The 21,294-nt window shown below is 40.4% G+C and overlaps 1 protein-coding gene across 1 annotated transcript in view; it reads right to left on the minus strand.

The window, feature by feature from the left end:
- The window catches only part of ECT2L (epithelial cell transforming 2 like), a 68,981-nt gene that overhangs the window by 9,880 nt on the left and 37,807 nt on the right, over positions 1 to 21,294 (minus strand). Inside the window, exons 12-18 of the mRNA XM_025200313.1 lie at positions 20,774 to 20,956; positions 19,624 to 19,727; positions 13,325 to 13,539; positions 11,471 to 11,618; positions 8,899 to 8,972; positions 8,574 to 8,730; positions 7,677 to 7,742 (exon numbers count right to left, since the gene is read on the minus strand). Coding sequence (XP_025056098.1) covers positions 7,677 to 7,742; positions 8,574 to 8,730; positions 8,899 to 8,972; positions 11,471 to 11,618; positions 13,325 to 13,539; positions 19,624 to 19,727; positions 20,774 to 20,956 — 947 coding nt within the window. The remainder of the gene's footprint in view (positions 1 to 7,676; positions 7,743 to 8,573; positions 8,731 to 8,898; positions 8,973 to 11,470; positions 11,619 to 13,324; positions 13,540 to 19,623; positions 19,728 to 20,773; positions 20,957 to 21,294) is intronic.

The following is a 21,294-nucleotide window of genomic DNA, read 5'->3' on the forward strand; positions in this document are numbered from 1 at the left end:
CCCAGAATTGCACACAGTACTCCAACTGCGGTCTGACCAGCTCCCGATAGAGGGGAAGTATCACCTCCTTGGACCTATTCGTCATGCATCTGCTGATGCACGATAAAGTGCCATTGGCTTTTTTGATGGCTTTGTCACACTGCCGACTCATGTTCATCTTGGAGTCCACTAGGACTCCAAGATCCCTTTCCACTTCCGTGCCACCCAGCAGGTCATTCCCTAGGTTGTAGGTGTGCTGGACATTTTTCCTCCCTAGGTGCAGCACTTTCCATTTCTCCTTGTTGAACTGCATTCTGTTGTTTTCTGCCCACTTGTCCAACCTGTCCAGATCTGCTTGCAGCTGTTCCCTGCCCTCCGGCGTGTCCACATCTCCCCACAGTTTTGTGTCATCCGCAAACTGGGACAGAGTACATTTCACTCCCTCGTCCAAGTCACTGATGAAGACATTAAAGAGTATCGGTCCAAGGACCGAACCCTGTGGGACCCCACTTCCCACACCCTTCCAGGTCGAAACCGACCCATCCACCACGACTCTCTGGGTGCAACCCTCCAGCCAATTCGCCACCCACCAGACTGTGTAGTCATCCAAGTCACAGCCTCTTAACTTGTTCACCAGTATGGGGTGGGATACCATATCGAACGCCTTCCTGAAGTCTAAGTATACAACATCCACCCTCCTCCTGTGTCCAGGCGTTTCGTAACCTGGTCATAAAAAGAAACTAGATTGGTCAGGCACGATCTGCCTGCCACGAACCCATGCTGGTTTCCCCTCATCATAATTTGTCCTGCCGGGCTCTCACAAATGTGAGCCTTGATAATTTTTTCAAAGACTTTGCCAAGGATGGAGGTGAGACTGATTAAATCAATTTGTCATTAAATCACAAATTTAATTTGTAGGGCTATTTGAAAATTTTCCTCCAAACTGTTTGTCACAGAAATAAGATGCATGACTAAGCAACTTGTTTATGGAAAATTTCTGCTTTCTGCAGAAAATCCTGATTGTGTCAAAAAACAAATAAAACACACACACCCCTTTTCCAAAACTGAAATGTTTTGTCATTCTTTCTTCCATCATCTGGTCTCAGAGCCAAATTACTCAAAAATTCATGATGGCCAAGGAAAGGGAAAATATAACCCATGAATTTTCATTCTAGTACCCTCCATAAAGCCCTTCTGGACAAAGGTGTTAGACTTTTGACTTTTATTCCAGGGAGGGTGATAAATCAGGGGCAGTAAAGACACTACAGGTTGGCCTGAAGGTCTCAACCTCAAGGACGGAGCCTGGGCTCATGATCTACAAGGCCTACCCACACAGTCTAGAGGAGAGGAACTAAAGAAAAGCAGCAGAGCAGAGCTTCCAACTACATCTAAGCAACACTGAAGGTTTTCTGCCATGTTAGTAGTTATATATACACAATTCTGAAAAAACTGGAGGAAAGAAAATGGAGGCATGAGTTTGCTTGTCCACAGCATGAGACAGATTATAATCCATTTCTCCCTCTTGGGCCATATCTCAAGTCATGTAATAGTCAAAAAAAAATTTCCCCCTGCATGGGAGAATCTTTATATACAATGTAGCTGCAATTGCTGGCTGGAAATGAAGCAAGATGGTATTCCCACAGGACACCAGTGTGCATAGTGGTTTTGTCAGAAACATTATCTTTAGAAAGGTCTACTACTGTTTAGCAAATCAGATGGGAAATGACCTGTCTCTCTTTTGAAGTAAAGATAGTTTGGAACAATAACTTAGATACTGAATGTTTGTGGCCAATGATCAGATCCTTCCCTCATAAAGAAAGGGATCCGCCCAGACTTGAGAAATTGTTGTTCTGGTTATCAAGGTTAGAAAGACTAATGTGCAATTCTTTGGGTCTTCCATGTTCCCTTTTTTAAAAGATAAGCACTATTTTTGCCCTTTTCCAGTCTTGTGAGATCTCACTTGACCTCCATGAGTTTTCAAAGATAGTAGTCTTTGGCTCTTAAATTACTTCAGATAATTCCTTATGTCCTTTAGGATGAATCCCATCAAGCCCTGGTAAACATCCAACTAGTTTAAATAATCTGACCTGTGTTTTCCTATGCAAGATTTATCGTCTCCTGTATGGTTGCTCTTAACTGTACCTGTCTTCGAATACAAAGGTAGTTATAGCCATGTTAGTCTGAAGTCAGACTCAAGTCCATTCATAACATCTGACAAAGTAGGCTGTCACCTAATTAGTAAGCATCTCTGAACAAGTTAGTCTCTAAGCATGTGCTCTGGGAGTGGGGACAGGGCGCTTTAAACAGAGCGGCTCCAAAAGTTGCTGTAATTATGGAGCTAATTAAAGCTCTCGGAGCGTCTCATGCATCAGTGTTCCTGTGCTGAAAAATGGCAGCGGGTTTGCTTTAGTTAAAGCACCCTCACTGCCATTTTTTAGTGCGGGGACACTGGTACACTTTACGCTAGAGTGCAGCAATTACCACACTCCAGCAGACTCGATTAATCGAACCTGCGCCGGCATGCTGTAATTACAGCGCATAGGGGAAGCTGTGCTGCATGTGTATAGGCATCCTAAGGTGCCACCCTGCCCTGATTTCTGCCTGACATCTGATAACTGATCTTTTTTGTTACGGCTGAAGAAAAAAGGCATTAAATGTTTTAGCCTTTCTGCTTCAACCACTCTTAACTTCTACTCCCCATTCAGTAGAGGACCTAATCTCTTCCCTGGGGCAGCAGAGTTCAGTATGAGTCCCCTTGAAGGAAAGAAGTTGGGGGAGAGGGGATAAAACAATGCACCCTTGGATGCTGGAAGGCTTGGCTAAACACTTTCACTCAGTGTAACATGCCATACATTCAAATTAAAGCACAGTACAAACAAACCCCAAAGAGATTCCATATTTAACAAGGAACATCTTTGGGGCTGAATCATCATTCATTTTTTTTGCAGCTTTCTACCAGGTAATACATTTCTTAATAGTGTGGCGTGTAACAATGAACATATTAATAGCAACCTAAATGTAACATCCGCCAAGGGCTTTATAGAATACTTTTTTTATTGCTTTCTATGTCTTGCTAGTTATATCCCAATTTGGGCTTTGACCTTCCTTATTTTTTTCTCCCTCTATGTCTGTGCTATTCTCACTCATCCTTAGTAATGTGGCCAAGTTCCCACTTCTTGTGAGGTTCCTTTCTAAGCTTGTCCCAAAACATGGAAGTTTTGAGCATACAGTTATTTGAATCATCTGTCCTGAAAAAGCTACAAAGTGGTTGGGGAAATCTAATTTAAAATAGATTTTAACTACAGGACTTTTGAGAGGGTTTGAATATATTCACATTAGCCTTACAGGTACAAAGAAACTGCAGCTCAAGACTAAGGTTGCTGTATCCGGGTTCCAAGCTGAACGATCTTCCCCTATCTGTGCATGGCAGGAATACTTTCTTGGTCCTTTATTGTGCAGGTAAAACTTTAAGTCTTTCCGTGCAAGTAGGTTTTAATAGAGAAGTCACACTCTTACAAACCAGGTAAGGAAGAACTACACAAGTTTTTCAACTTTGCAAGTATCTTTTTTTAAATTTTCTAAATCAATAAGTACTGATGAATTTCATGAAACCCAGTCATGCTTTATTCTGAGATGCTTAGTTGAGTCTCAGTTATCTCACTCAAACTTTCAGCTTTAGATCTCCTTATCTTTAGAGGACCTAGAAGACAGATTTCCTCTCTGTGGAATACTTCATATTTTACCTTCTCCCTTTAAGAAGGAAGGGGAGATGCCTGGGAAGGGGAAGAGAAGAGGTGAGCAGTCCACCTGTCAGGGAAGCATGTCTGAACCTTGAGTGAGATTTTACCCTCATGCTTGCTGCCCCGGCTGACTGGGGACTGACGGACCATACGAAATAATGAGAGAGAGAGACTTCAGAAACAAATGCCTCATTGTTTTCTGCTGGAACTTTTCATGGTAGGTGAGGCCTCTCAGGTAAAACAGCTGACAAGGGGGAATTTCTTTGTAGCCTTCTCAGCCATTTCAATAAAGACCTCGCTTTCTGTGCTGGCTGGAAGCAAGCATTTCCTTTCCCTGATTGTTGTGTTCCCTTTAGATTCGTGAGGCTCTAGTCATTTTTTTTCTTGTGTATTCTGCAAATTATGGGAATAAGTGTCTGAAGACTAGGGGAGGAAAGGGACTTTGAAAAATTTAACCCCAAGCCAGACCACTGATTTTTTTGGCATGCTGTCAGTAAAAGGTGCTTCAAGAAGGGCCTGGAGCCCATGTTGGCTGAGAGCTGCATTTCCTGCAGCCTGCTCAACTATCTCAGTGGTCCTTATCCACACACTGACTGGGAGTGCTGAAGGCAGAGAATGAGAGATGCTGTCTTTCAAGCCCTTCTCAGAAAGCCAAAAAAACTTTTAATTTACGGCTTTTTAGGCTGAAGGAGAAAAAAATTGAAGCCAGAAGAGAAAACACCTTTATCTGAACTTTTAGAAATCCTATGATCATTCTGTCTCAAAGGGAGCTGTGATCTCTGCCTTGTTCGCTGCGGGGAGACAGAACTTTAGGGAGATCAGCCCTCAGAGCAAAGATGTGGTCTGCCTCCAGCAGTCACATTCATTGTGAAGACTGTCTGACAGCAAGAGTTGAGAATGGGAGCGTAAGCATCTCTTCTGTTCTATATGCGTTATTATACTGTGCTCGCCCCTATCATTGCCAAGTACCTTCCAGAAAGTCATTAAGTAGTGAAACTGTACATCTGTCATGTGCTTGGTTGGTTGGTTGTTCCCTCATCCTTTTCCTAGGGGAGAAACAGATGAAGGTGAGTGTCTTGTATTTTCTGGTACATCAGAGCTTTCATGGAGGGTTTGCTTTCTTTAACATTCATGTTGCTATGCATTTTTGCTAGAGAAGGCAAGATGAAAGAAATGTGCCATGCTTGGTTAGTTCTTAGTTCCTGGGAGAGTTCATTGCAGTCTCAGACCAGTCCCCAAGGATGCGCTGTTTCCCAAGTAGACAAGCTTTACTGGTTAGAGTGCCACTGTGCCAAAGGACCAAAATTGTCTATCCCAGTCTTTAACTCAGAACTTGTGGTCTTTTTGACACGGGCTGAAGCTATGGAAGGCCTTAGAGATAAGGTTGAGATTTTAACTTCATTTGAAATTCTATGAGAAGTTGGTGTATAGAGCAGAGCAGAGGGCTGATATGTTGACATTAACTTGTGTTGCTGAGAAGATATGTTGCAGCATCATGTACTGGTTAGAGTTTCCAATGTACTGAAGACTTTGTGCCCAGGAAATCCTGTTCGTGTAGTCCAAGCAATGAAAGTAGGAATTACCTGAACTGCAGCTCCCCGGGGGAGTGGGGTGGAGATAGAATCATGGCACTGTTTCCAGAGGAAAAGTATTTTGGCTTTCTTTTAAATCTTGATCTTTTTCTCCAAAAGGTCAGCATTTTCCACTGAGGGGAAAATCCCTCTTTTCAGCTAGCTTTAGTTACACAATTTAAAATTTTACAGAATTTGATTAAATCATGCAAGCTACAAAATCTAACATCAAAAGAAATTCTGTTGGCCTAAAAAAACTGTCACATAACATTTATCCACCAATCTGCAAAGACAGAAACTTGTGCATATGGCTTTATGTAGCTGCAAGCAAGAAAGCAGCTTCTAACGTTCTCCATTGTCTTTGGCCCCCTTCATGCAGAAAGCAGTGAATCTGGCCTTGTATGCACCTTTCGTCCAGGTACCTGTGTGGCCCACAGCTCTGTTCAGTAGAACTGCCAGATCAATGGACCCTTTCCAAAGGGAAATTTTGATAATCAGTCCCTTAAAATATTTCTATGAATGGGCTAGGGCATTTGCAAATTAGAGGCCTGAGGCTCATCCATCTTCTCCTGCATAACCAGCTTTCAGAAGGTCTGCTGGCCCAGCTTCTCCTAATGTTCTCACACTTCCTGTTTTTTTGCTTTGTCCTTATGACCGTGCTGTAAGGAATTTGAGAACTTTGAATATGGTTTGTGAAAAGTACGTCTGGCCCCATACTCATAAGGATTTATTAATGGCATGACTCAGAAGCCCTGTCCAGTGTCAAGTTCTGAACAAGAAGACCATGTTCTTCTATCCAGAAATGACTGTTGAGACCAAACACATCTGGACCTTTAATATTTTTATTCTTTTCTGATTTTCAGGAAGTCAAGGGGATTTTATCCTATTTTCTCCTTAGTGGGTGGGTCTGTACAAATTAGTTACAGATGGAGATCGTCAACCCCCATCCTGAATATCTGCTCAAAAAATCTGAGGAACACCTAATTTCCTGATTGATCCTATGGCAACTGTATCGTTTTCTTGGAAAGTATATCTCCTGATATACTTATAAATAGTTCATAGAAGGTTAACAAGTCAATACATGTCTTATAAAGTATAGCTTCCTTCTGTTTGTCTGGAAAGCATCAACACTTTCATTTCTGCTTTCTAACTTTTAGATCAGCCACATTCCCTAGAGAACGTTTACCAAATTCTTAGTGGCCCCTGTGTGCCAGGTAAGAACACCATTTTTCTCTCACTTAAATGTCAGAGACAAGTTCTTCATTCATCTTCATGGTGACCAAGGCCAGAGAAAGAGTTAATATTTGATCAAGTTGGAGAACTCCTGGTGTAATGTCATCATGTGATCTCTCATTTATTAATCACTGTGTCTGACCACATTGGCTTCTCCTACCCTTAGTCATAAGATAATTTACAACAAAATTTAAAGTTCTGTATTTTCTAGATTCTGTGTAGTGCTGCTGAAGTCTGAGAACTGGCTTGCTTTGCAGGATGCCAGCCAGCAAAGGACAAAAAATGTTTGCAAGTAAAGGAAAGTTGCCAGTAAAGCTGCATTTGCACTGTAAACAAGCTTTTCTCCTAAATGGCATCCTCAGATATACTGTACTTATTGAAATGAACCGTCTTCTAAGCTGTAAGGAGTATAGCTGCACCCACATGGCACAGGAAATCGTGTTAATCAGCCCACTTAAAGCATGACTTGGACAAAGTTTTGGTTTTAGGAAGCAACCCATCTATCACAACACAGCATGAAAATGCCACTGCAGAAAATGGCACAGCGAGTTTTATTCTGTAGGTGTCACCTTAATTCTGTTTCCAATATTTTTATCTTCTTCCACAGCTTCACCACAGAAGGGTTGATAACTGTGTTTTTGGCATTCCTTCTCTTTATTATCTCTTAGCTGTGCTAGACTGCAGCATTAATTAAAGGTCATTTCAGTATTCTGTGTTTTATGGTTCCCTCCGAGCCCCTTCTATAGAGGGATACACAAATCAATCAAAGTAGTCTCACCAAAATTAAAAAAAAAAAAAAATTCCTTGAAATCTGTAAACTATAATGTTATTTTATAAGTATTTTACTACTTTTTAAATTTTATTTAAGATGTTATTATAGTCTTTAACTCTATAAAGCCAGTTTTTTTAGATTCGGAACCTCTGAAAATGCCCCAGTTAAAACTCGTTTGGAAGTAGATTGTGCATACAGGTGAAATTCTCACCCCAGTAAAATCAATATTTTTGCTATTGACTTAACTTGAGTCAACAATGGGAAAAAAAACCAAAAAAGGCTTATGCTGGAAGAGCTATAACACTGCAAGTGCTACCTGAAACAGAGTTAAAAATACAATCCAATAAAATAATTTACCTTTAAAAAGATGGAAATACTTACAGGGCATCCTTGGATGATTCTTTGTGCATTTAGCATTTGCTCATCCCTGCTGATGTTCAGCTGTAGCTGGAAAATAAAAGTAATTTTAGAGAACAAATAATTTAATTCTGATTTGGCTGGGAGAAGAATGTATGCTGTACAAAGACCCTCATCCAAATCATGCTTAAATCAGTACATTCCCATATATTTTAATAAGCTCTGAGTGGGAATCTGATTCATGTGTGGGCAGTTCTAGGTGGTTTGATGATATAGGAGTTAGTTTCATTAAACTAGATTTGGTGCTGAAAGTTTGGATTAAGAAAATAACTTATGTTTCAGATTCTCAAGGAAAAATAAGCCAAGGGTTTGACAAGCCTAATGTTTTGTATTCCTTGGCAGTGTGTGTAGATATCTTTGGAGCTCTCCTACAGGATAAACAAACCAGCTGCTAGGTATTTTCTTATGCCTGATAACCTATCTGAGCTTCTATTTTCATAAAATATAGAAGGCAAAGAGAATATTTAGTTGTCAGTGGAGTTAAACACATTGTTCAGTTCAGAACAGCTGGAGCCCAGTGTCCCATAACCCTGACATGTCACCGAAGCACTACCCCATCTAGGAAACCTCTCTTTACTGAAGTTATTCCTGGGGTCTGTTTGTCCATTTTTTGATCCTTTTATACTGCTGCATCAAAGTATTTAATAGAGGACAGCCACTAAGAACTATTAAGGAAACTTGGTTGACAGGACTGCTGTCTCCCCTGCTCTGGCATTTGGACTAGAGAGGGAAGCAGTTCTCCCCAGTGAGAAGGACTGGGTGAGGAAGACAGCTCATGTCCCATCTCCTGTTGAAATTTCCTGGCTTTTTGTGATGACCTCATAAGACGAGAAGAGAACATGGACTTCGGAGATGACAGACCTGATCCACATAGTCCTTGTACTGTTTCATCTTCTTGATTGCAGCTGTCAGGTCTTCCCGGTCAGCATGGTCTGGTGGTGTGTGAAGTCTCAGAGCATAAAGAAAGTTAATATACTCCTCAAATCTTCTAGAAGGGCATAAGAGCAGTTCCTGTAAGCTACATTACATACACACAATCCATAAATTAGCTGGGACCATGATTATTCAGTAGTGTTTGCAGAGTGTTTTTAAATCGAGAGCCTGTGATTCTCATAAGGGATCTAGTTTTAATCCCAGAATCTGATTTTTGTGCCCTGACACAGTGCAACTGTGCTGCAGAACTTACCTCCTCATGTTAGTAGCAATTGTCTTATCGTGTCTTTTCAAGAAGGCCCAAAATAAAGGAACAGTTTGTCTGCACTGTGAAAGGTAAAAATGTGACTGTAAATAGAAATGGATTAACAGATATCAATTTGCTGGAGACTTTGCTACTTTAAATTATGCTATCATCAAAATTACCCTTATTAAAGGCATGGTCTATAAATATAGTATAGTATAAATATATATAGTATAGTATCACCTATAAATATAGTATAGTACAATTACCATACTACAAATGTACCTTTAAAGTCATGTGTGGCCTATCAAGATGAGTAAACCTAAAGTTTAACATATACAGTACCTCTCCTCATATAATACTTTTTTTTCTTTTTACTAACAAACCTTCAGAACAGGGATTGCAAGTGCTGAAGTCCAGCTGGTTGTCAGTCCCAGCCCTAGGGACTGCACTGGGAAAACCAAGTCATACAAGGAGAGGCTGAAAGAGTTAGACATGTTTGGCTTACAGAAAAGATGCTTAAAAGGGGATGTGATAATAGTCTTCAAATACTTGAAGGGCTGCCATGAAGAAGAGGGAGAAAACTTTCTCTTGCAGCAGACAGCAGAACTCAGACCAGTGATTTGAAGTTGCCACAAAGTACATTTAAATTGGATATCAAGAAATAATTTTTTCATGGTTAGAATTTCTTTCAGACTGTCTAGGGAAGTTATAGACTCTCCATCAGCCTTAAGAAGAGGCTGAACAGCCACTGGTTGGGGATCATCTAGGCCAGGCTTGTCCAACATGCGGCCTGTGGACTGCCATGCGGCCCTCCAAGCTGTTTTCTGAGGTCCAAGGTGCTGCGACAGGAAACGAAAGTAAACTTTACTTTCGTTTCAGGGGGGTGATGTGATACCATTCCTGGGAGGTCTTTGAATATGGCTCACCGGCCCACTGGGTGATAAGAAGTTCATGATCTGGCCACACAATCAAAAAGGTTGGACACCCCTGATCTAGGCATACCTATGCCTATGTTCTACTATGGGTGTTTGCCATGCTTCTGGGTTTTGCTGGCTGTCTCTGCCTCCCTCCTTCCCCTTTCTGTTAGAGGTGTCGGTGTTTTTAAGTCTTCCTCAGAGGCATTGAGTTTTGACTGCAACCAAAACTAGACATTTTGACTGGGGTGTGCTAGTTATCCTAGGACTTAAAGCCACATGTTCCTGGCTAGAGGGTCTTGCCCCTCCACTCAGGCTCAGACCAATCACGGTATTTGGGGTCAAGATGGAATTTTATCTCATGGTTGGATTGGTATAGACTGGGGGTGGTGTTTGCCTTCCTGTCTTGTGTAGGCATGGCCCTCTACCTGGGGTATCTTGTAGGGCTGTTCGATCCCTGATTTGATTTGGCGGAGATTCAGCCTGATTCGGTGGCTGAATCTCTGAATCCAAATAGAATCAGAGGACCCTTTAATCACTCCAAATCAAATCGGAACCCTCCAAATCAATTTGGAGAGATTCAGAAAGATTCGGAGATTCAGACATATTCACAGCTTTAAATGTTTTTTCTACGTACCTCTAGGTAGCGGGGGCTCATGAGTGCTGCGATGCTGGGGTGGATGGAGCATCCCATAGGAGCATGGGATGCTCCCCAGCACACTCATGCTGGGGAGCATGGGATGCTCCCCAGCACACTCAGCAGCAGTCCCGGAAGTGGACCAGAAGCACTTCCAGTCCACTTCCAGGTCTGCTGGGGAGCATGCTGGGTCCCCCCCCCCATGCCACTCTGGCTCGGAAACTGTTGCCTCCTGGGCCTGGGGGGGGCACCTGGGGTCCCCTCATGGCCAACTGCTGAGCCAAAGGGATGTGGTGGGGGGGCACCCAATGCACTCTCTGGCAGACCTGGAAGTGGACTGGAAGTACTTCTGGTCCACTTCCAGGTTTGCCACAAAGCACATGGAGGGCCCCCCCACACTCCTGTGGGACGCTCCATCTGCCCCAGCATCGCAGTATTCATGAGCCATGGTGGTACCTCAAGGTATGTAGAAAAAACATTTAGAGCTGTGTCTACGTCCGAATCACCGATTCTCCAAATCATCATTGAATCGTCAGATTCGGATTTGGCCAAATTGATTCGGGGACAGTGATCCTAATCAACTAATCGAATTACTGTCGCTGATTTGGGCCAAATCCAAATCAAATAGGGCCCGCTTCGCATACCCCCAGTATCTTGAGCATGCGCAAACGTCTTTTTACAGAAGCAGATCAATGGCTGTTGTGGTTCCCCTGCTTTACCTGTGCCAGCTTAGAGTGTTATGTTTTGTGTTGTGTCAGGGCTGAGAGTTTAGATAACGGATTTGGATCAGGATGATCCTGCCTTGGGCAGGGGGTTGGACTAGATGACCTTTCAACCCTGCTTCTCCATGATTCTAGTGGAACAGATGGAATGAAGCATTAATTAAATGTTGTTAATTTGTGGAATGAAGCATTAATTAAATGTTGTTCTACTCAATAAGGTTGAAGAAGTAGTTGTTTACATTTTCAGCAAAATAAATTAAGATTGGGGCTACATAACGCATGTTCACAGTTGTTACAGTACTTACTTTATCAATCGTTTTCAGAATGACAGTGTAGTTATTGAAGAAGTTGGTGTATGTTTGCAACTGCAGGCCAAATTTAATAAATATGTCACCCAGGCACTGGGCTGGACTCCATTCTTCAAGTCTTTCTGTCAGGTCATCTAAAATCTCCCTACATTTAAAAGAAGAGGACAAAGATTTTTTTACCAGCAATACCCTGGCCACATTACTGTTTAGATAACTATGTCCTTCCTAATTTAAAAATAGTTCTCGGTTCTTTTAATTGGTGTCTGTTATTCCAGATCCTATATTTCATTCTAGTTAGCATCACCCCAATGGTTGAAGTAATTTTTGTATATTGTATAAAGTTCTTCAGGATTATTCTAGATGAAAGCCAGTGTATAAGTATAAATTCTCTCTCATTTAAACCTTCCCTATTTGGGTAACTTGGAAATGGAACTTCAATACTTAGGAAGAGAAACATGCGTGCATTTTCTTCCATAAATTTTGGATAATTTAAAGATGTTAGCTGTAGAAATCTTTCAAAGCAATAACAAAAGGGTGACTGTATAAGTTACCCAAATAGAGGTTTCCAAGTAGGTACTGTTGCACCAATGAATGACGGAAGTTAAGCACCAGATTGGATTCTATTTCTAGTCAACTGAGTTGCACCTTTTTAAGACTTTATATATATATATATATATATATAGATATATCTATATATCTATATATTCAATCCTGTCTAAATTCCTAGCATACAGTTATTAACAGAAATTTTTATAACTATCTCTGAACATCTCATGCACATGAGTGAACATTTTCAATTGAAGATCATAAAACGTATATTGGTAGTCTTCTTTCATTCTACTAGTTCAGTTTTTTTCCTTTTTTATTAATACCTCCTTCTACTCAGATGCTTTAATAGACACGTCAGGGATGAAAGCTCCGTTTGTCTGCTGTTTTTATTAGCTTTGTTCTTAGGTCTTTAGATGTTATTTGTGAAAGGATTTAAAATACTTTTAACTATTTTTGGCTCCCAAGTCTCTGGTTTACATTCTTGCTTCTGTTATGGTAACAGTTTGCTTCCTAAATTCATAGTTTCCTTGAAGTCTATTCCAAATCATCTTGGAAGGAAGAGACTAAGAGGAATAGTGACTTAAGTACTTAATGTGTCTCAGTCTTTTCATTTCTATTTGTAAACTTGCAGTGGCCATAGAAACTTTTTTTTTTTAAGGGGAAAAAAGTATTCCTGCAGTTGGATATGAACCAGAACCATGGATCTGAGTGCCTATCCTGTACTGGATCTTCATATTTCTGTTGTTCCCCCCCGCCCCCCACCAACAAATTATAGAATATGACATTAATGAGCTTCAGGTTTAGAACCCAAATCCAAAGTTTGGCCCATCTGAGAAAGGTGTAAACTTTGATCCAGACTTAGGACCCAGGCCCTCTTTAGACCATGATTCTACCTTCAGATTTATGCAACAAACTACTGCCTCTCTACAGGAACACACTTCACTGGGGCCCTGGGTAGGTACAAAGATCTGCCTATTCAGATCTGTTTCCACAAGTGGACCCTTAGTTCTTACACTTCTGAGTTCTTCAAATTAACATGGCTGAATTAAGATTCTACTTTCTTTCTTCCAGTATCTAACAATCACGTTCAGACTGCCAAAAGTTAAATGGTAACTACATCAGTTCCATGCTTTTTTCACTGGTTTGAGTTCCTTAGAACTGCAAAACTGGAGATTTACGAACTAACCAGAGACTTGTACAGCTGTAGTAAGCAGCTGGGCCAGACTACAGTACAAGGAGATAACTTGCTTAACTAGTTGTATGAGAAATCCTTAATGAACTTAAAGATTCTAGGATATATACCTATTGAGCTGTAAGACTTCTAAGATATCAGAGAAGATGATTTGAACATTTGCATGACTCAGGATGGCTCGATTTGAAGCTAGTGCTGCTTTCAGTGGAGTAGTATAAACATCCCTCACAATTTCTAGCATTTGCACATAGTTTCTCTCACTTCTCAGGAGCTCTCTGGCGAGTCTTGTTCGTTTGTCATCAGAGTCCTTTAGATGTCTCTTACCCTAACATCAAAATATGGAGAGTAGGTTAGTGGCACTTAACCTTGAAAACTGGGAGCTATTAGAGTTTCAGAAAAAAAGATTGAAGAAATAGACCAGAAAACTTACCTGCATCACTAAAAAATAGGGCCTAAGGATGTTAACATATCCCACAAGAAAAACTATTGAAAGTTCCTTTTCCAACTGCACATGTTCAAAATTCAACAATACACAAGCATGAAACCTTCACACCTGAACCATCACCCTTTAAATCTACAAATGTACACATATAGCCACATCTTCAAACAGTCTTGCTATTTCTCCCCACCTCCCCCAATCTTGAATAGGGCCATCCTGGGTGGGGAGTTGGGAAAATATCCTTCTGCAGTGCCTCCTGTTTAAATCTATATCCTGTCTGAACTATAGGCTGAGCACACTTTCACACAGGTTTTCAAACACAGTTCAGACTGGTTTAAGAGGGAGCATATGTTTGAATGTAGACCAGGCAGTGTGTACACTACTTTTTCCCCACCTCATTTTAATGACAGTTCTGTATACCACCTGGATAGACATTCACTTTTCATTCAGGTTGAGCTTAGGAGAGAAATCTTGGTCCTACAAAGTCAATGAGAGTATTGTCATTGACTTCAGAAGTAGAATTACATGTTATAGCTGATTTGGGAATTCAAACTCAGATCACATGCTTTGACTACAGCACCACCTTGAGGGTCACAAGCAAAACAGAGATCCTTGTTTTGTGTCTAAATGTCATGATAGAAAATTCTGTTCTCCTTTCCCCCTGGTTTTTGTCTACAAGTACAGTAATTCTCCCTTGACTACAGAGTAAATTTAAGACTAAGATTTAACTCAGAGGGAAAGGATTAACTGTTACACACATCACCAAAACATAATATGAGGTGCTACATCCAGTTCTGAGATCTGCTTGCAAATTATATTCCAACAAAATCATAGGTTTCTAAACCTCTGCCTAGCAAAAAATAATAATATATTTTAATACTAGAAATATCACTTTCCTAGTTTTGTTCACATTCCTCAAATTTCCTGTAGGAAAAGAAAATAGAAAAAAACAAAAAACCCCCAGCCTACTGCTAAAAATGTATGTCAAATATGCTAAGATATTTAACTACTATCAGAGTTGATTGTCTTATGACCTAAACCAATACTTTAAATTTTAACTCCTTTTCTTTGGCCTAAGGGCTTAGCCTCTTTTGCACCATCTTCCTGATTATTATATGAGAATCTTTTTAGAACAAAATTTGAATAATTCCATTCTTCTCTATTCCACTCAGAAGACTCATTTTTATATATAATAATACTGTAGAATTAGTACGGTATTAGTAATTACCTATAGTAGCATTATTTATTATGTTTACATTGTCAACACTATTTATTTATCTGCTCTAGAGAAGAATGATCCCCAAACAAAAATTGACTCTGTTCTTGTAGTCTCATAAGCGTTCTGTAGTGTAGAATAATCTTGTTGAAATCAATAGGATTACTTACATACTTTAAATTAGGCAGATATGTAAATCTTTGCAGGATCACTACATAGGGTGACCAATATGCTGGGATCCTGTGACCCCAGCTGACTTTCTGCCCCTGGGGCAGGGGGCTGGATTCAATGATCTTCCGAGGTCCCTTCCAGCCCTAATGTCTATGAATATAGAACTACAAGAGTGTACAAAGCCATTTAACAACCCAATGTTGCAGTAGGTGTTCACAAGCCCTGGTGTTCTGACCTTGTTCTGTGGTAGGACTTGGTTGTAGTGGCATGTTCACTTGCAACAGTTACAAATCACTGGAATGTTGTGACAATGTTAGTAAATGTCAGGAGACATATGACCTGATACTGTAATCTCAAAATAATCCTCACCTGAAAGGGATAAACTTTGCAATGCCAGGATGTCACTTAACACATGCTCTAAGGTGCATTTGCTCGTGTTTTAATAGCACTCAGCAAGTGCTATTTGCTTGTTTGCATATACTATGTGTTGACCCAGATTCTACCTGTTTCCAGTAGCCTTTTAAAAATCATAGAATGATAGAAAATTGAAGTTGGAAGTCATCTAGTTCAGTGGTTCTCAACCTTTTTTGTACCAGGACCCATTTGTAAACATTGATGGCCAGTCCTGACCCAAAAAATAGTTTAAGTAGAAAACAGCTGCCTGCCACTGCCCCTTGTTCCCAACCCTCTGCCCCCTGTCTCCAGGGGGTCCCAAGCAGCCCCTTCTAAGCTGGAACTCTACCAGCCTGCAAGGCAAAACCCACAGCTTCACACTTTTTTTCTCTTTTAAAAGAGAATCCACTTTTAAATTATGTTCACAACCCTTTCATATAGTCTTCTGACCCACTTTTGGGTCACGACCCATGAGCTGAGAAATGCTGATCTAGCCAATCCCCTGCTTAAAGCAGGACCACCCCCAACTAGATAATCCTAAACAAGGCTTTGTCTAGCCAGGTCTTAAGCTTCAAGGATGGAGAGTCCACAACCTCTCTGGGTAGCCTTTTCTAATATTTTACTACCCTCCTTATGAGAAAGTTCTTCCTAATATCTAACCTACACTTCCCTTGCTGCAATTTAAGACTACTGCGCCTTATTCTGTCATCTGTCACCACTGAGAACAGTTCAGTTGCATCCTCTTTTGAACCTCCCTTCAGGTAGTTGAAGTCTGCTATTAAATCCCCCCTCAGTTTTCTCTTCTGTAAACTAAATGGGCACTTACACACATGCAGGGAGCCTGCTCTGACATGCTGGAAATCCAGTGTGTCAGAGCAGACACAATTAATCGAGTCTGCTGGAGCACATAAATAGATGCACTCTGGCAGTCTTGAATGTCACATGCATCAGCAGCACAGCATGTCTCCGCTCTGAGAAAACAGCAGTGATGCACTTTGAAATAAAACACGTTTGGTGTGCTTTAGTACAAAGTGCACCGCCGCCATTTTTTCAATGCGGGGACACGCTGCGCTGCTGATACATGCGACATACAGGCACTTTTAACTAGCGCAGCTCTCTAATTAAAAGCACCTGGCGCCATAGTGGGAACGCATGTAAAAATGCCCATCCAGCCCAACTGCCTCAGGCTTTCCTCATAAGTCATATCCCCCAGCCCCCTCACCATCTTCACTGCCCTCCACTGGACTCTCTCCAATTTGTCCATATCCTTTTTGCAGTGGAGGCCCAAAACTGAACATGGGTGGCATCTTCAAGGCAGACTCATTCAGAAAGGCATAAGCTTTCATAGGCATTAGTTTTCCTACTTCTTCAGATGCTATTATGTACTCTTAATACTTCAGAGTGCTAGGAGGCACCTGAAGTAGTAAGTCTGTAGCCTATGCAAGTTTATGCCTTTCTGACTGTTAAGTCTTTCAGATGCCACCCTTCTGCCTGACTTCAGATTAACATAGCTAACTACTTTTTGTTAAATGTTGATGTTAGCAAAAACAGCTTTGAAAAGAGGAAATGTATTGTATTTACAATGTTTACTTGTTTTGCAAGATTTTTAAAGCAATATAAAAATTGCTCTCCTCTTACTTTTTTAAAAATTAATTGGACTTCCTGGCAGGCCAGAAAGGGAGATATGTGGAGCCAGGAAGAAGCAAACAAGCTAGAGTGTGTGTGGATTAGTGAGATGCCTGCTGCTCTGGAAGAGACTAAGCCTTTAGTCTCATTTCCAATGCAGCAGAAACTTCTCCTCTGTTCTCAATCCATTGTATCCAATGGCTATTAAATGCAAGATGCAGAGACTTCGTTTTAAAAGGAAGACTGGAGAGGCACCTGTAGGTTCAAGACCCATTTGGGTGGCAGTGGCCTAAAACCTGGGTCTTCCACTGTCTATGTGAGTGCCTTAAAACATTGGGCTAAAACATGGGGTGGCTGCCCGCTTCTTCCAAATCCATGTAAGTCGTGGATTTTACCTGGCTACAGTTTCAGACCTGGGTATATGTGAATGGTGCCTTGTAGTTGCCTACCCAAAGTGCAGCCTACTGTGCATGGGTGCTTGCATGTACTGCACATGAAACATAATCACAAATTGAATATAACCACCTTTGGGGCAAGTTAAATGAAATAGGATTCTGCCCCAGGTGTCTAAATTCTGCCTGACAAGTTCTAGCAAATTTGACAAGCAAATTTGTCTCCCAGTGCTCTCTCTCTTCTTCAAAGAGTCCAAGGGGTCTGCTTTTCTCTCATCTGGTTCACAGAGAGATTAGGCACTACTTCAAACTGAGCAGTAGATTTCCAATGCAGACAAATGCCCCTTAGAGACTAGAATGAGGTCACAAAATGTATATGTATTTGATCTAAAACAGAAACTGAAGCCTACATCTTCAGAAATGAAAGGTAGCTGCATTAATCCATTGCACAAGCTAGCCTCTAGCTAGTAAACTGTATTGAAAGAGGTCACTGTACCTAATGTATTCACCAAGGCTTGTTTGCAAGTCACATTTTGTCAAGATAATCTGTATTCTGAACATTTTGTATAATATTTCCTCAGTGTGAAAATATCTATTTTTCTACATAAACAAAAGTAAAACTAAGATGATCATTATCCCAGACCAAAGGAGTACGAGTAAAACTAAACTGGGTTACGCATGAGGGCTTTTGTTTTTGGTTGTTTTTTTTTCAAGGTGCTGTGTTCAGTGACTGCATCCTTGTAAAAATAAATGTGTCCTCATAAATATGTATTTACATTGGTTCCAAAGCTTAGACTGGCTGGCAGTTAGGCCACTGTGGAGGGAAGGGGGAATTCTGAATTCAATCCTTATGCCAATAGAGGCTGACAATTTTGTAACTCTAAGCCTGACAGATAAAGGGGAAAAAAAGGGGGATTGTAGCTATGTTGGTTAATCATGTGGACTCCCCTTGATATAACTTATTTCTTCCATGCAGATGAGAAATTCTACCATATTGCTTGCTTGCATAGATTTAAAAGTATGCCTGCAGTAGATTTAAAAGCTGTAGATAAGATTTTATTAACTTGCACTTCTCAGAATTTTAAAAATTGAAATTGGTAAAGCAAGCTGAAATGTTGAGTTATAACAAGAACTGTTCAAATTTTTTTTGGCAAAAATGTCACTTTTTTTTACTATTCTTTTGTTAAAATTAATCACTGTTTCTTTTTCAATGAAACTTCAAAAACTGAACACTTTCTACTATTTTTCAGATGAAAACACAAATATATGACACTTTATTTTTCTGTCAGAATTAAAAAGTTGTCAACGTTTTGAAAAACATCCATCAGCTCCAAGAAGACCTCATTTGTTAGTCTAAGATGTAACTAACTTTTTTAATCAATTGTTAATAATTATATTCAAGTTTGTTATTTGAATACAGTAATAACCAGACCTTAAATCAGACCTGTCCGCAGACAATTTCTTCAGTTAATAAAGTGTTCTGAAGTCCCTCAAAAAGCCAGCTGAAAAGGGCTGATAGGAATAATTTTGGTTTCAAACTTTAGGTCCTGAAATATTGCCAGTTTGCACTTCACTAACATTCATAGATGCAAGCATGCATTTATCCCAATAACATAATCATCACTATAGAGACCTGTGCTAAAGATTGGCAAAATGTTTAATATTCTATTTGATGATTTGATTTAACCTCCTTTGCCTCAGTTCCTGAGTACTGCAGAAGACTATTTTCCTCATAAAATAGTTTAGCTTTGTTTCTTGTGAAGAAATTAAATATTCTTTTAATGGGAATCCAGTACCCTCCTGTATACTGTGTTTCCTGTCTCTATGTATTAATCAACATGCGTTCCCAGTCCTTCAAGAATTTTGATCATAATACTTAACTTGTCTAAGCTTGCTGTGGATGGACCGAATGACTAGAGAAGTTTGTGAAACAGCAGCAAGCAATCCATGCAAGTAGTTTTTGCAAACAGCATCTGCTCTTAGAGGACACATTGCTAACTGGGACTCGAAACCAGAAAGAAGGAGGATATGACCTGACATTAGAGCAATGGAGAGGTACGTATCTATCCATTTATAAGCTGGCACAGTATTTCTTTGTAAAGTGAAAACAGTATTACATAAATATTCATAAACCCTTGCACAACAGTCATTAAGCTTAACAATTTTACTTACGTAGCTTCTTTTTGACAGTTCAGTTAATCCATCAGCTGTGGTCTGGGCTACTTCTTGATCAGTGCTTATTCTGCCTATGCTAATGGCATCAAACATAAAGTGACCTGAATACAGAAGATCAAGAATTATGCAAGTCACAATGGATGTGATAAACTTACCACCTTTGTGGAAACTGTTCACCATAGTCATTATATTCTAGTGAGGGGGATTTAGCAGGCTGATATTTTGGGGATTCATAACAACTGCCAGCCCTTCAAACTCAACTGGAGACCAAAGTCTAGTGGAGACATTTCCTTAGCATTGTTTTAAACTAGAGACCCCAGAACTACATTCACTTTGGAAGTTTTCTACAGAAAGGTTTCTATTCTTGAGAATTACAACTGGGATCTTATGGTGTGCCAATACTCAGTGGTGTAACTAGGATGAGGCAAAGGAGGCAACTACCCCAGGTGCCTGTTTGGGAGGCAAAAAAAGTCAGCTGCTACCAGCAACTGTGCAATCTCAATTCCAGAAGTTGGTGGTGACCCTGTGCCCTGGGTGCCCAGCTGCATCCCTGCCTCACTGTCTTGGTACCAGTAGTGTAACTGCAATAACAGAGGGCACTGCCCACGATAATTTTGTCCCCAACCTAACTTGGCTATCTCCGCACGGTTCTGTGTACACGTCATCTAACTGCTGCATGGTACATGTGTTCATATAGAAAGAGCCCTGAGCTAGCCAAACTGCATGTGATGGTTCCTAATCTGAGAATTTTAGGCTGAAACCCCAGATTACTAGCAAACAAGCTAGCATACTGAGCAGTATAGTTTAGAGGTATTTTTATTCAAATGTTTATTTTTTTAGCACTATCACTTTTATGATTGTGCAGGTCAAAAATCTCTCTCCCCCCATGCCTTTTGCTTTTTTGTGTAAATTGATGTAACACTGGAAATATTAATTTTATTATAGGTAATATTTAATAGCCACTTTGTGCTGTACAGAAGATTATTCTTGCCAAGCTAATAAACATAATGTGGTATATGGGTGGGAAGTGGCAATCAAATTCAAAATATGACAGTTCAATGAACTGTGTTTCTTGTTGCATGTTCTTGTGCTTTTTGAGTGTATCCTAGTTTTATATCTATTACAAAATGGCAGTGAGAAGTCTTACCAATAAGCCTGTCACTAATGTTCTTCTGCAGCTCTCTCAAATATGGTCTCATTTGCTTGCGGATGGGTTTCATTGCATCCTCCATGAGCTCTGTCAGTCTGAGCCACATCTGTAGTTTTACTTCAGTGAAATAAATGGAAGTAGGAGGTCCATCCTTCTGCTCTCCTAGCCATTCACTAAGAACTGAGGATATTATTAGGCTGAGGATATTATTATTATTGAATCTGGTGGAGGTAACCATTACTCTTCCATCCATATAAATATAAGACATTAGCAAGCCCCTTTATGATAACAGATAGCTGTAATGGGATCAACACTCAAAACACAGGTGCATTGAGAAGGCTTGAGTGGAAGCTGAACCATATTGTCCTAATCCCAAATTCCAAGGATTTCCCTAGAATCTGATATCGAATGCTGGGGATGGGGCATAGGTCAGATTTATTTGTCTGTTTGGATAAGCAGCAGAAGCAAAGACAAACAAAGAGAAACAGTAAAATCAGAGAAGCACTGGCAGCATGACT

The sequence above is a fragment of the Alligator sinensis genome, unplaced genomic scaffold (assembly GCF_000455745.1).
Source record: "Alligator sinensis unplaced genomic scaffold, ASM45574v1 scaffold542_1, whole genome shotgun sequence".
Lineage (NCBI taxonomy): Eukaryota > Metazoa > Chordata > Crocodylia > Alligatoridae > Alligator > Alligator sinensis.